The sequence below is a fragment of the Notolabrus celidotus genome, chromosome 20 (genome assembly GCF_009762535.1).
Source record: "Notolabrus celidotus isolate fNotCel1 chromosome 20, fNotCel1.pri, whole genome shotgun sequence".
NCBI lineage: Eukaryota > Metazoa > Chordata > Actinopteri > Labriformes > Labridae > Notolabrus > Notolabrus celidotus.
This window is the reverse complement of record NC_048291.1, coordinates 26,420,601-26,433,805: the sequence shown is the minus strand read 5'-3', so window position 1 is coordinate 26,433,805 and position 13,205 is coordinate 26,420,601. Positions and strand designations below refer to the sequence as shown.

Sequence of the window (13,205 nt, the reverse complement as noted above, 5' to 3'; positions counted from 1 at the left end):
TGATGTGGTGCTGGCTACGTCCAATTCTTACACAGCTTATGTTTTAGTCATGATGAGAAGAAAATGTCATGAACTTTCGGTTGGAAACAGGAAGCCATCAGCGTCCTCATGAGTCCGAATGTCTTTGGCTGTCTGACACGTGAACTCAGTTCAATTTCCCTTGAACTACAGAACATAGATCCTGCCATGAAAATATTAATATTACTGGGAAATTATAAGGAAATAAAGGACATTAATTAATATTGGGATGATATAACTTTTATGTGGGCTGTAAGAAATTGTCTTCATTATCCAAAACCAGAACAGCGTCTGCAGGAGACTTTCAGTCAATTAGTCCCTCAGGGCTCTCGCACAACATCTGAAACTTTAATTCCCAGAGCCAAGGACAGTGTCTGGAGTTAATTTCCCAAACACAACAAGTGTAAACATCCAAAAGTGTCCCCTGGGTGCCATTCCGGGATCAGCTTCACCCACTTAGCATTTTAACTGAAACCCTTTAAATCATGCCGAACATCTGAACCCGGATTTGTCCTCGGGGGCACTTTTGATTAAAAGATCAAATTAACCCAGCCCATAAAAGCAGAGAGAGAGGAAGAGGCGCCGACGCTGTGGCTCTCTGGATTTATGGAGGTGCATGACCTGGTTCGACACGTGACCCTGGATCCATTCTCTCAGCGGCCTCTCTCGTCCAATGGATGTCCACCCAGGGGCCTACTCACTTTACTTGATTGGTGGTCTGGCGTGCCTCTGTCTCTACCTGCTTGTCTTTAAACTTTCCTTTCCTGTAGCTCTTATCTCTGACACAGGAGGTGAGGTTTTTATGTACACTTAACACAGAAAGTGATCCATGAACTTGCTCGTTGGAGACATAACTCATTAACAGTCGTGTGTTTTTTGTTGAAGAAAACGAGGATTTTTAATTAGAGGCGGAGAAAGAAAGATGTGTTTCTGGAGTGTGAGAGCACGCTGATTTAACGTGTGAGTGTTCCTCACCTGCAGTCAAGATTATCATTGGGCCAATTAACGCTTGTGTTGCACCGCACAGCGCTGATACTGTACACACTGACGTGTTCCCCCGCTCTCTCTTTCTGTCTCTCCCCCCTTCGACGCAGAGTTGTCTCCTGATGGTAAGACAAATGAATACGTTGGCGTTTCTGCATATAATCTGACAAGCAAACACCTTACAGAGGTTACATCAATTTACCTGCAAGAGAAACAAGGGAACGGATAAAAGAGCAACTCGTTTTTTATCGCTGAGATAAGAGCGTACAGTGTGAGTGTATGTTCTGTCAGGGCGGTAGAAGATTGTTGAAAGTCAACCTTAATGTGAAGTCTTCAGAGGAGATCTGAGGAGTTTCTTTATTCCCTGGGGGCCAGCCTGTTCTAGGGGGCTCCTCGGTCGCCTGTCAGAGGGTCTCTAATGGTTTGTGTGGAGTAAAAAAGCAAGGGAGGAGGCATTACAACACTCTGGATGGGTTTACATCAAAGGATAGCATGACAGAATGAAATGCATCCCCGTGCTCTGAGGGTGGGATTTAACGTCCTGAGACTTTGACTTTTAAATCACAAATGTTAGAAAGAGACAGCTCTTTGTTTAACTGCTGATTTGGAGGTTTGCTTGGTCTACCTGTCTTCTGTTGTCGTCTACAATCTATGTGTGAGTGCAGCCCAGATTAGGATTTCCAGCTTTAATTTCTGAATCATTTTCTGGACCCTCGTCACAGAGGCTGCCCCCGGGGAGGATGCTGAGGGGTCCGAGGCGTCCGGCCTCTTCGTCCTGAAGCCGGAAAGCGTCACCGCAACGAAAGGTCCGGAGAAGGAATCAAATAAGTTGAAATACAAACAGTTGTTCCAATAAATCACTAACAGTGGCTCGTTCTTGATTTTCACAGGGAAGGATGTCACGTTTGTGACTAAAATTGATTCCTCCAGCCTGTCGAGGAAGCCCACCCTGAAGTGGCTGAAGGGGAAGTGGCTGGACCTCGGGAGTAAGGCGGGGAAGCATCTGCAGTTCAAAGAGACCTACGACAGGAACACTAAGGTTCACATGTTTGAGTTTTGAGTTTTAATATGTTTGATTCAAGTATTATAAGCCGGGCTGTGAGGGTGACAAGTTTGTCTCACCTTGAAACAACATTCATAGTCCAAAGAGAGTGAGGACGATTGACTTTCTGCAACCTTATATTCAACTTTTTGATCTTTACTGGCATCAGCTTTAGACTTCAGAGTACTCTATTAACAGTGTATGGAGGGATTATCAAGACATTTGTGCACAAGTGTCCCCAGAGGACTAACTCTATGAACAACATTTAATTTGGTTGCCATTGGCCTGGCCTCGTTGCAGCAGTCGCGGGTTCCACTCCCATTCTTGGACATTTGCTGCATGTTTTCCCCCGCTCTCTGCTCCACACATTTCCTGTCACTCTGTAGCTGTCCTATCAAAATAAAGCCAAAAATGCCCACAAATAACAAAAAAAAATTCTAGTGTGTAAAAATTTGCTTGTGAACAATCCCTTTCAAATTAAAGCTCCAGTAAGGGGTTTTTAACTGGTCCTGAAATAGACTGATCTTAACTTTGATGCCTCTTAGTGACCAACAAAAGTAAAAAAAGATCATTAACAACATCACTGATTATCTTCATATAGTTATTTTATGTCACTATCACCATTGCGGCGGTGGAGGAGTCAGAAAAAGTGAGCTTTCCACCCCAAAATATTCACACTAAGTGATGCATTTATCTGTTAATAGAAAGCTGTTTGCAGTTTTATATGAGGAAACATTATTTCCACACATACGGGAAAAGATCAGAAATGAAACAAGAGTTATCACTTTGTCCACAGGGGGCGACAAAATCAATGATAACTGAAAGTTCCTCTCAGGAGCTTTAATGTTGTTATTGTCCGCCTCAGCCTCAGCTGCTGCTTTGCATGTAGAAGATGTTAGCGAAAGTAAGCATGCTAATCAGCTAAAAATAGATTGTGAGGGGCGCTGGTGGCCTAGTGGTCTAAGCGCCCCACATACAGAGGCTATAGTCCTCGTCGCAGAGGTCTCCAGTTCGACCGTTTCCTGCATGTCTTCTCCCACTCTCTACTCCCCACATTTCCTGTCTCTCTTCAGCTGTCCTATCAAAATAAAGACAAAAATGTCCAAAAATATAACTTAAAAAAAAAGGAGATAGTGACTCTCCAAAATATAAAGATTGCATGTAAGCACATTGTTCCCATGACATTAGCATGCTAGTGCTAACATACCCTACTGTTTTTTGGTGCCTCAAAAGGCCAAATTATGTAATTTTGGCGCACTATTTAACTCTTTACTCTGGCGCTGTGTTGTTTAATGCAATATAAACACACCTACTGTATGTATAGAAGGAAGCATGGTTTAGTTTGACTGAAGGGTTAATTTTGCAGCAAGACTCAGCGGACTGTGTCTTGGAGGGCGCTCTCTGGTGGCCTGAGTATCACACCAACATGGCGATGAGACGAGTACAATCAGCTTTTTATCTCTAAATAAGAAACAATCCCAAATAATCCCAATCCCTGTTATAATAATGTAATCTATTTAACTATTCACATGTTAAAGACTTGTATTCAAATGTTTGAACCTTTACATAAAGCTGAGGAGAGCTGAGGCGTTTGGTGAAACAACCAGCTAACTAAGCTGAAGTATAGAAAGCAACATCAGCCTGATTCTCTTTACAGCAGCCTCTGTCACACTCCATGTCTGTACACTCCAGGTGTGTGTTGGAGTGCATATCTGTGCATGTACACTCCGGGTGTGTGTTAGAGTGCATATCTGTGCATGTACACTCCAGGTGTGTGTTAGAGTGCATATCTGTGCATGTACACTCCAGGTGTGTGTTAGAGTGCATATCTCTACATGTACACTCCGGGTGTGTGTTAGAGTGCATATCTGTGCATGTACACTCCAGGTGTGTGTTAGAGTGCATATCTATACATGTACACTCCAGGTGTGTGTTAGAGTGCATATCTGTACATGCACACTCCAGGTGTGTGTTAGAGTGCATATCTGTGCATGTACACTCCAGGTGTGTGTTAGAGTGCATATCTGTACATGTACACTCCAGGTGTGTGTTAGAGTGCATATCTGTGCATGTACACTCCAGGTGTGTGTTAGAGTGCATATCTGTGCATGTACACTCCAGGTGTGTGTTAGAGTGCATATCTATACATGTACACTCCAGGTGTGTGTTAGAGTGCATATCTGTGCATGTACACGCGTGTGAGTTTGTGCTTGAGTGTTAATTTATTAGTGTTTGTTCCTGACACATCGCCCCCCTCCCCCCCTCTCTCTGTCAGATCTACACTTACGAGATGAACATCATCAAAGTAGTGGATGGAGACGCAGGTGGTTACCGCTGCGAGGTCACCTCCAAAGACAAGGTCGACAGCTGCCCGTTCGAAATCACCGTGCAGGGTAGGTCTGCAGACACGCAATCTCATTATTGTCATCTTCCATTCAGCTTCTCCTGCGCTCCTATGTAACCGGCTTTGTCAGCCAATAACTCAGTGAGTGCCGAACATATTAGGTCCCATCATTTAGCGGCCTTGCGAGGTCATCACTCCATTATTCCTCAGCGGCTGGAGCCTGCTGTGTAATGAATTAACCTTGCCGAGCGCTCACCAGGCTCTCTCCTTCTGTCTGGTTTCAGCCGTACAAGAGGAGCAGCAGGACAACATCTTGGAGGCGTTTAAGCGATCGTGAGTGTCAGTGTCGGCGAGGGTCTGCTCAACATGTCACCCATCGCACTGTCTCACATATGCTCCTCTGTAGATTGCTGCCTCTGGGCATCTGTCAGTCTCAACCAGCGTCTCTGCCTGTGTGTCTGTCTCTCCCTCAGTGTAGCTCGCTCTGTGTGGAGTCAGTCTGTGTGCCGTGTCTCTCCCTTTCTGTCACGTCTCAATGCGTCTGCTGCCTTTGCTTCTTGCTTCACCTGGAGTCCCTCATGGTTCAGCATCTTACGTATTCCATCCGGTCTCTGGGTCTATCTCCCTCCTTTTCATATGCATCTGTTTCCTGCTGTCTATTTCCGTCTCTGCTCGTGTGTGAGGTGTATCTTTTGACAGTGTAGCTTTTTTATATCCAGGTGTGTGTGTGTGTGTGTGATTGCAAATCAGCCAACACCTTCACAATGACATCTCAAGACTCACATTTGTAATCTGTGCTTAAAAATACGACCCCCCCCCCCCTCCTTCATTAGAGCGTGAGCAGAAACTCAAAGTTAAAGAGACAGCCTCACATTGAGGTTTAGACAGGATGTCAGAGTGCTTATTTGCAGAACGCTGATATGAGAAAGAGAGAGAGGGAGAGGGAGAGATAAAAAGAGAAGGGAAAAGTTGGTTAAAACTCAAATGTTCCTGAAGAGATAATGAATGTGTGAGTTAAACACCTTGTAATGTGGAGGTTACACAGCCGGGAGGTGAGTATGAAGAATCCAGTGTGATTCTTGTGTTCCTTCTAACGTCTGTGCCGTGAGCACAACAAACTCACTCATTATTCTCTGGACTTTAGCTTTTTTTTTAAACTCCAGACTTTTATTGTGTGTTTCAAGTTTGAAACAAACCCCCGGGCGTGTTTGGATATGTTTTTCTTCTTCTTCTTCTTCTTCTTCATGTTGTGGCTTTGCTGACTTATTGGTCGGCTGTAAAAAGCTTCAAAGGGAAACCAAATATTCAACAGAACACATTTGATACGTCTGTGACCGTTTCTCTCTCTCTCTGTAGGAGGAGCAGCAGTTTTTCTTTTTGTCTTCAGGATTAAAACAGTACTCTCGCTCTCATGACGATGCTACACACAGGCCGAAACATGCAGTTTAAACACACCATAAACTGAAGATCATTAAAATTAACGGCCGCTAAATTTCACTGAGTTGGACAAGATCGAATGGCTCTATTGCTTAAGACACACAAAAAAAGCTCTAGTCATGAATTTGAGACTCGATTAACACTTTTGAGTTTAACAGACTTTTCTAAGTTTAATCGATAAAAATGTAATGGCTTCTTCTAGCCACTTCATTTAATCCTCCAGCTGCAGCCAGTCGGGACTTTAACCAGCAAAGCCACAAAGAAGCCAAAGCATACGAAGCATACGAAGCATATGAAGCGTACAAAGTGTACGAAGCATATGAAGCGTACAAAGTGTATGAAGCATATGAAGCATACGAAGCGTTGGCACTGCTGCTAACAACAATGATGCTGCCATTAGAATAAGCAGCTCCTGAATGCTCCAATGGCTGCTTACCTGTTTCTTCTTGACCGGTTGGCTTGATATGAATTTGGAAAGCATGCCGCCATCTCCTCTCATGGGCCCTCATTTATCAATCTGGTGTAGAAACCAGCGCAGATTTGGCTCCGTGCATTCCCGTCCGTGTTTCCAGAACTTAGCAGGGCCGCCGGGCAGCTGGAGTCATGTGACCGAGGTTTCCTCCTCATCCCTTGACCTTGTTTGTCTTTTTTGCGTGGGGGGGATTGTGTAGGAAGAGCAGGTTGTAGATCAAGTAGATCCTATTTCCTTATTTGTTTGTCAAGCATGAAAACATCCCGGTGTTCAGACATCTTTACTATCCAACAAACACGAAGGCAAACAGTAACAGTTCTTTAAACACCTCAACACATGAGAGAAGATATTCTTCCCCTGATTACAAGAAAGGGAGACCTGCCTCGGTCTGTTTGTAGTTCAGTTTTTGGTGCTGGTGATGCCAAATGACCCTTACACAGGACTTCCACCAGATCTGTGTCCAGTCCATCTCCAATCTGCTGCGGTCCGGCTCCTTGCTCTCTCGTCCGTCAACACCCACAGGTTGTGTTTTCAGAACGGACCTGGACCGCCAGACAGCTGGGGTCATGTGACCGAGGTTCTCTCCATGTTGTCTTTCTGGTCCTCTGAAAACCTCTGACCTGTTGACTCCAGGCCTGGCTCCGCTCATCATGACTTTGGTTTGTTGTTGTAGTTAAGTGAAATACGATCTGGTGATAACACAGAGTGTTTTATTCTGAAAATTAACCGGATGTTTTCATTTTGTTTTGGTGAAACCTGACTTCCTGTCCCGCTCCATCTGCTCTGTTGAGATTGATGCGTCGTGCTCCGGCATCCGGCAACAATAGAAGTCTTGTGTATCTGATCCGGAGGGCTCAGACCTGCTGGATCAGAAACACAGCCGGAACGCGACAGAGAGGATCCAGTGGAAGTTAACACATTGACTAGAATAGAAACCTATCAGATTTGGAGCTGTGACGGATTGGAGACGGACCGGACACAGATCAGGTGAAATTTGGCCGTCAGAGCTCTTTTAAAATATGTTTTATATTTCTTTATCTTGCCTTGTGTGAATTTATGACCCACTTGTTTTATTTTGCTGCCCATTAAATATTATTACTATATGTTAAGATAAAAACTATGAACTCATTTTGAGATGAGTCCTTTCGTTCACACAGTTCAATGATTTCAGCCCCATTGAAGTCGCCCCCTGCTGGCCATTAATGAGAACGCAGGTTTGAGAAACTTTTGCAATTGTTTCACTTTAAAACCAGAAGCCACTTCTTATAGTCTCACCTCTTATTAATGTAACCATCACTAACTCCCATGATCCAAATCCAAACCCCATTAGCTTAAATAGAGACGGAGCAGATCCAGTGGAAGTTAACACGTTGACTAGAATAGAAACCCATCAGATCAGGTGCTGTGACGGATCAGAGAAAGACCGGACACAGATCAGGTGGAATTTGTCCGTCAGTGTCAAAATGACACCCAAAAAATAAATCCTGATGAAACTATCTATCTTGGATCAAGTAAACATTTTACCCATTTGAAGGGAGTACAGAGTGCAAAGTGCTTCAACTTGACCTGCCCATGTTTTGACTTCATGGTGCTGATGAGGCGTCAGTTCAAAAGATTGCATTAGTTAAAAGTGGAGCAGTGAATAAACTGTCTCAGTATTTCAGAGAGAGGAAACATTGCATTTCGATTCTTTCCTCTACAACCTCAAAAAGGGGTCAGAGGGCTCCTCTGAACGCCGCCTTGGCTTTCTATTCTTTCCCCCGATCAGTTTTTCCATCGCCGGAGCAGAAAGAGAGAGCGATGGAGAGAGTAGGACAGTAGGAGAGACGGGGGAGTAAGATCCAGAGGCCCAGTTAAGCGTGGAAATGATCGTACACCCAGTTTTCGGTCGTACCCACGTTTGATAAATGAGCACCATGATGAGATGTAAAGCCAAAATACCTCCTCCCTCACCTCTGACACATTGTGCTGGTGCAGCCACATGATCCTCGTTACTCTCCTTTCTAAAACCAGAACACACATTTAATTGGCCGTCTCTCAAAAGCACTCAAATCGGTTGAAATCCACCCATTGTCCCATCTGCAGTAAACACAGTAACATCAATTCCAAGCCCACCCAGCCATGTGCTGATCACATGCAGGACAGCATTAACATCCTGGGAGGATCGCCTCCCCCTCAGCACAGGAAAGACAACGTGGATGGATGTTATCCTTGGATGAACCGCTCATCCATAAGACGTACACAATCGCACAGAAGCGCTTTGAATTTATTGGCGTTTATGTTGGTCTCTGAGGGGTTCAACGAGCCGACGCCACGCCAGGGAAACGCACTCCATGCTGCGGAGGAGCTGCCAGAACTGTTCACGGCGGGGAGTAGCATGCACTCCAGTCTGTAGACAGTTATTGGCGTGTGCCACACACACAGCACTTGTCACCTTGTGGAGCACAAGAGGGTGACTGATGACTCCACACCGTGTGAGTCAGACGTGTGAGTGAGGGGCAATAAAGAGTTCATGTAGCGCAAAACAACTCAACTGTCTCCTGCATGAGATTGTTTTCTTCTGGTGTTTGCATCACCTCCAGCTACCTCACATGCTAACGACACTTTAACCCCCTGTATTCAGTCACTGTTATTCCTGTGATGTGTTCAATGTCTGCTGCTGTTCTGTTTTGCTTATTTCAGACCTGTGTGTTGCCTTCATGTACTTGTCTACCGTGATTTCTGTCTGTCACTTGTATTTAGGGCATGATGCTAGCTTTTAGTCCTCATCAAACGCTCTGCTGTATGTTCTCACTCATCCTATTTTTGCATCAATCTGAGCACAGGACGAAAAAGAGGTAAGCTCATTCATTAGATGTGCTGTGTGCTGCTGGATTTGCTCATGATGTTTTTGTTGGATTCATAATTGCTTCTTGTAATTCATGTTTGGATGTATTTATAGCGCCGGTTAATGGGGGTTTATTTTTGAATTTGTATGCTCTAATGATCTTTTGTGTTGTAAACAGCATGGGTTTATAATCCCATCACAATAATTTCCCAAATCTTTTAATTCCAGTGGAGGTGCGGATGAGGATGCAGGTGATCTCGACTTCAGCGCCCTGCTGAAGAAAAGGTGAGCTCGCCCTCATCGGCTGCAGAACTCAACTCAAACTTTATTTATTGAGCATGTAGTGGCGTTTCCTCCAGATGCCAAAGCCACGAAAGAGCTGCGGGCACGATAACTTAGTTTCATACGCAAATGACATGAGAGGTGATCCAGGTTTTGAAACTTTTAATAAAGCATAAAAAGTAAAAGTCACATTCCTATGTCACATGTCACATGGTAAAAGAGCTGTATGCTCTTGCACCTGGCACAGCTCTCTGTCTCTCTGACTCACTCACTCACTCACTCACTCACCATGTACTATGGGAGTCGATCATTAACTGACAAGAGAGCTATCCAATCACGATCAAGTCGCATTAACCCCTTGTGCCCTGAATATTCTTTCTTTCCCAAAAAGGCACAAAACTATATTTTTCAAACAAATTAAATTATTATATTTTGGCTCTTACAGAGCACGTTTAAAACAACCTGGGTTGACCAAAGTGCTGTACAGATTGAAAGAAACACAAATGACAAACATAACACAATACAATACTAAAATACGTAAACACAGTGCAAATATATAATAGAATAAGATAGAATAAAATACATTAAAATGTGATTAACAAGGTGAGTCTTAAGAGAAGATTTAAAAACCTTGATTGATCCTGCAGAGCGGATCTGTTGGGGCAGGTTGTTCCAGAGCCGAGGGGCAGCCGCCACAAAGGCTCGCTCACCTCTGGTTTTAAGCCTTGTTTTGGAAGTGACCAATAGCAACTGACCAGACAATCTTAATGTTCTAGCAGGGACATGATACTGGAGAAGCTCAGTCAGGTACTGGGGAGCTAGGCCATTAAGAGCTTTAAAAACAAACAATACAATCTTACAATCTGGGGCGCTAATGGCTTAGCGGTCTAAGCGCCCCACATACAGAGGCTACAGTCCTCGTCGCAGGGGTTGCCGGTTCGATTCCCGGCCGGTCGTCCATTTCCTGCATGTCTTCCCTCACTCTCTACTCCCCACATTTCCTGTCTCTCTTCAGCTGTACTATAAAATAAAGGCAAAAAAGCCAAAAATATAACTTATATAAATTCTAAAAGCAACCTGGAGCCAGTGCAGCGAAGCTAGGACAGGGGATGTGTGGTCACGCTTGCGTTTGCCAGTGAGGAGACGGACAGCTGCATTTTATACCAGCTGCAGGCGGTGCAATAGTGAGTGAGTGGTCCAGGCCAAAATACAGTGAGTTACAGTAATCCAGCCGAGTGTTAATAAAAGCATGGATTACAGTCTCAAGATCTCTCTGCTGCAGGTACCCCTTTACTTTTGATGAAATCCTCAGATGATAAAAACTATGTTAACATGGATACAAAAACAAAGGTGAGTCCTCTCTGCATTAATCTTCTTCTCTGTGATTTAAAGGCAGAGGAAAAAACAGGAAGCCACAGAGGAAGTGGACGTATGGGAGATATTGAAAGCGGCAAAGCCCTGCGACTACGAGAAGATCGCCTTCGAGTACGGAATCACAGACCTGAGGGGCATGCTGTCCAGGCTGAAGAAGATGAAGAAAGTGGTGCCCACAAAGACTGACGGTGAGGAGCGAGGGAAGAGACAGGAGAAGGGTTAGGAGGCAGAAAAAAGGAGACTGAGCATGAGGAATGAGGTGGCGGCGGGGGGAACAAGAGCTCTGTAATGCAGCAGGCTGTAAATACCAGCGGCGTTTAAAGGCCTCAGGGGAGCAGCTATATTGCAGGGGACAACAGGTGGAATGAGTGTTAGCATATGCCGGCTGCTGCTGGGCACTAATGGATTATTTGGCTGTAAAAAGCAAAAGTATACTAACAGGATGTTTTTCTTGTCAGCTTTCCTGAGGAAGTTGGATTCAGCTTACTCTGTGGAGAAGGGCAAGAAGATCCAGCTCACTGTGGAGCTGGCCGACCCTAATGCCCAGGTCAAGTGGCTGAAAAACGGGCAGGAGATCAAACCATCAGCCAAGTGAGCAAACATGACATGTTTCACCATGTTTAAGTGGTGAACTGAACCGTGTGTGTGTTTGGGAAATTATAACTAACCCTTGAAGGTACAGGTACTTTTTTAACAACTGCAATGATTAACCCAATGTTGCTGATTGATTTATGTATGAAGGTGTGACAACAAAACATCGACAACAACTTTGTCAATACAGGAATTACACCTCATGAACTGTAATGGGTCTAAGGGCACATCTCCATCCGAACCTCATTTCTGCTCAAAGTTTGATACGTACACAGACCAATCATCAAGTAACCCAACAAAGAACTTTGCAAAGAATGGTGGAACTCTTTGAGGAAAAGGTTTTACAAGCAGGGATGAAGATCAGCACCTCCAAGTCTGAGGCCATGGTGCTCAGTCAGAAAAGTAGGAGGAGAGTCTTTACCCCAAGCAGTGGAGTTTAAGTATCTCTGGGTCTTGTTCACGAGTGAGGAGAAGAGAGAGCACAAGATTGACAGATGGATTGGGGCAGCGTCTGCAGTGGTGCGGACGCTGTACCGCTCTGTTGAGGTGAAGAGAGAGCTGAGCCAGAAGGCAAAGCTCTCAATTTACTGGTCAATCTACGTTCCAACCCTCACCTATGGTCACGAGCTGTGGGTAGTGACCGAAAGAACAAGATAGCAAATTAGCTTTCTCTGCAGGGTGTCTGGGCTCAGCCTTAAGGCTGATTTATACTTCTGCGTTGAATCAATGGCGTACCTTACGCCAGGGGTCCGCGTAGCTCCCGTACCTACGCTGAGGCCTACGCACGTAGCTGACGTGCACCTCCTCCAAAATGTAACTACGCGTAGAGCCGACGCGGACCTCAAGCCCTGTGATTGGTCCGCTCGACGGCTTTGTCTTTCCCGCATTTAAAGCACTTCCGGGATCCCGGACATCGGCCACACATCGGCCGTGTATTTCATCTCCTCCTCTCTATTCTTCATGTAATCATGTCTGTATGATAAACAGCAACATGTTTCAGCTGTAGATTAACAGAACACGCTCTGAATCTCTGTGGAAAAGTAAACAGAGATCGTAGCGGGACCGGAAGCAGGCGGCCGGCTATCAGAGAGACCACACTGCCCTCAGGCGTTTTCGGCGGAGAATAGCTGTGCGACACGGACACACCGACGCACAAGTATGTGGTGCTCATGTCTGCGTCAGCCCCTGCTGCGTAGAGGAGACGCAGAAATATAAATCAGCCTTTAGAGAGAGGATCAGGAGCTCAGACATCCAGCCTGGGAACGCCGCGGTATCCTCCCAGAAGAACTGGTGGACTTGGCCAGGGAGAGGAGTGTCTGGGCTTCCCAGCGGAGGAGGATGGATGGATGGATGGATGGATGGATGGAGGTTTTACAAGTTTGTTAGAACCTACAAATACATAGATGACGTTACCTCGCCTCGGTTCAGTCGTGGCGTATTTATTTGCCTCAAGGACCACCTGCATCTACAACCCTGCCTTCTATTTTTCCTCTTTAACAAAAACAGAATCAATACCTGCTCTGTCGTCTTTATGTTTATGCACAGAGTAAATGGCGTCACTGTGCACCGATGTTGTTAGCATTCATTAAAATGAGCCAAAAAACTCCTCATTCACCAACATGCAAATGCGAACAGCCCTGCACAGGTAAGGACTTTTGGAGCACCGTCCAGCTCGTTGCATACACACACAGAATATAAGGTCAGTTAGGACTAGATCTCTTTAATACGTACCCTGCAAAACGCCCAAATCAGACATTCAACTCAGATTTCTGTGCTTCCTGTTGGGATTTCACATTGACCCCCCCCAGGACTTTTTTTGTAGGTCTTGGGATGG

General features: G+C 45.1%; 1 protein-coding gene across 2 annotated transcripts in view; it reads left to right on the top strand.

Moving 5' to 3' along the window:
* mybpc2a (myosin binding protein Ca) overlaps nucleotides 1–13,205 on the top strand; it is an 84,735-nt gene that overhangs the window by 31,580 nt on the left and 39,950 nt on the right. The window contains exons 4-11 of one of the 2 annotated variants that reach the window (XM_034711772.1): nucleotides 1,725–1,808; nucleotides 1,893–2,041; nucleotides 4,320–4,437; nucleotides 4,673–4,721; nucleotides 9,123–9,134; nucleotides 9,353–9,409; nucleotides 10,799–10,968; nucleotides 11,239–11,371. In XM_034711772.1, the coding sequence (XP_034567663.1) occupies nucleotides 1,725–1,808; nucleotides 1,893–2,041; nucleotides 4,320–4,437; nucleotides 4,673–4,721; nucleotides 9,123–9,134; nucleotides 9,353–9,409; nucleotides 10,799–10,968; nucleotides 11,239–11,371 (772 nt within the window). The remainder of the gene's footprint in view (nucleotides 1–1,724; nucleotides 1,809–1,892; nucleotides 2,042–4,319; nucleotides 4,438–4,672; nucleotides 4,722–9,122; nucleotides 9,135–9,352; nucleotides 9,410–10,798; nucleotides 10,969–11,238; nucleotides 11,372–13,205) is intronic. The other variant, XM_034711773.1, reaches the window with a different exon arrangement.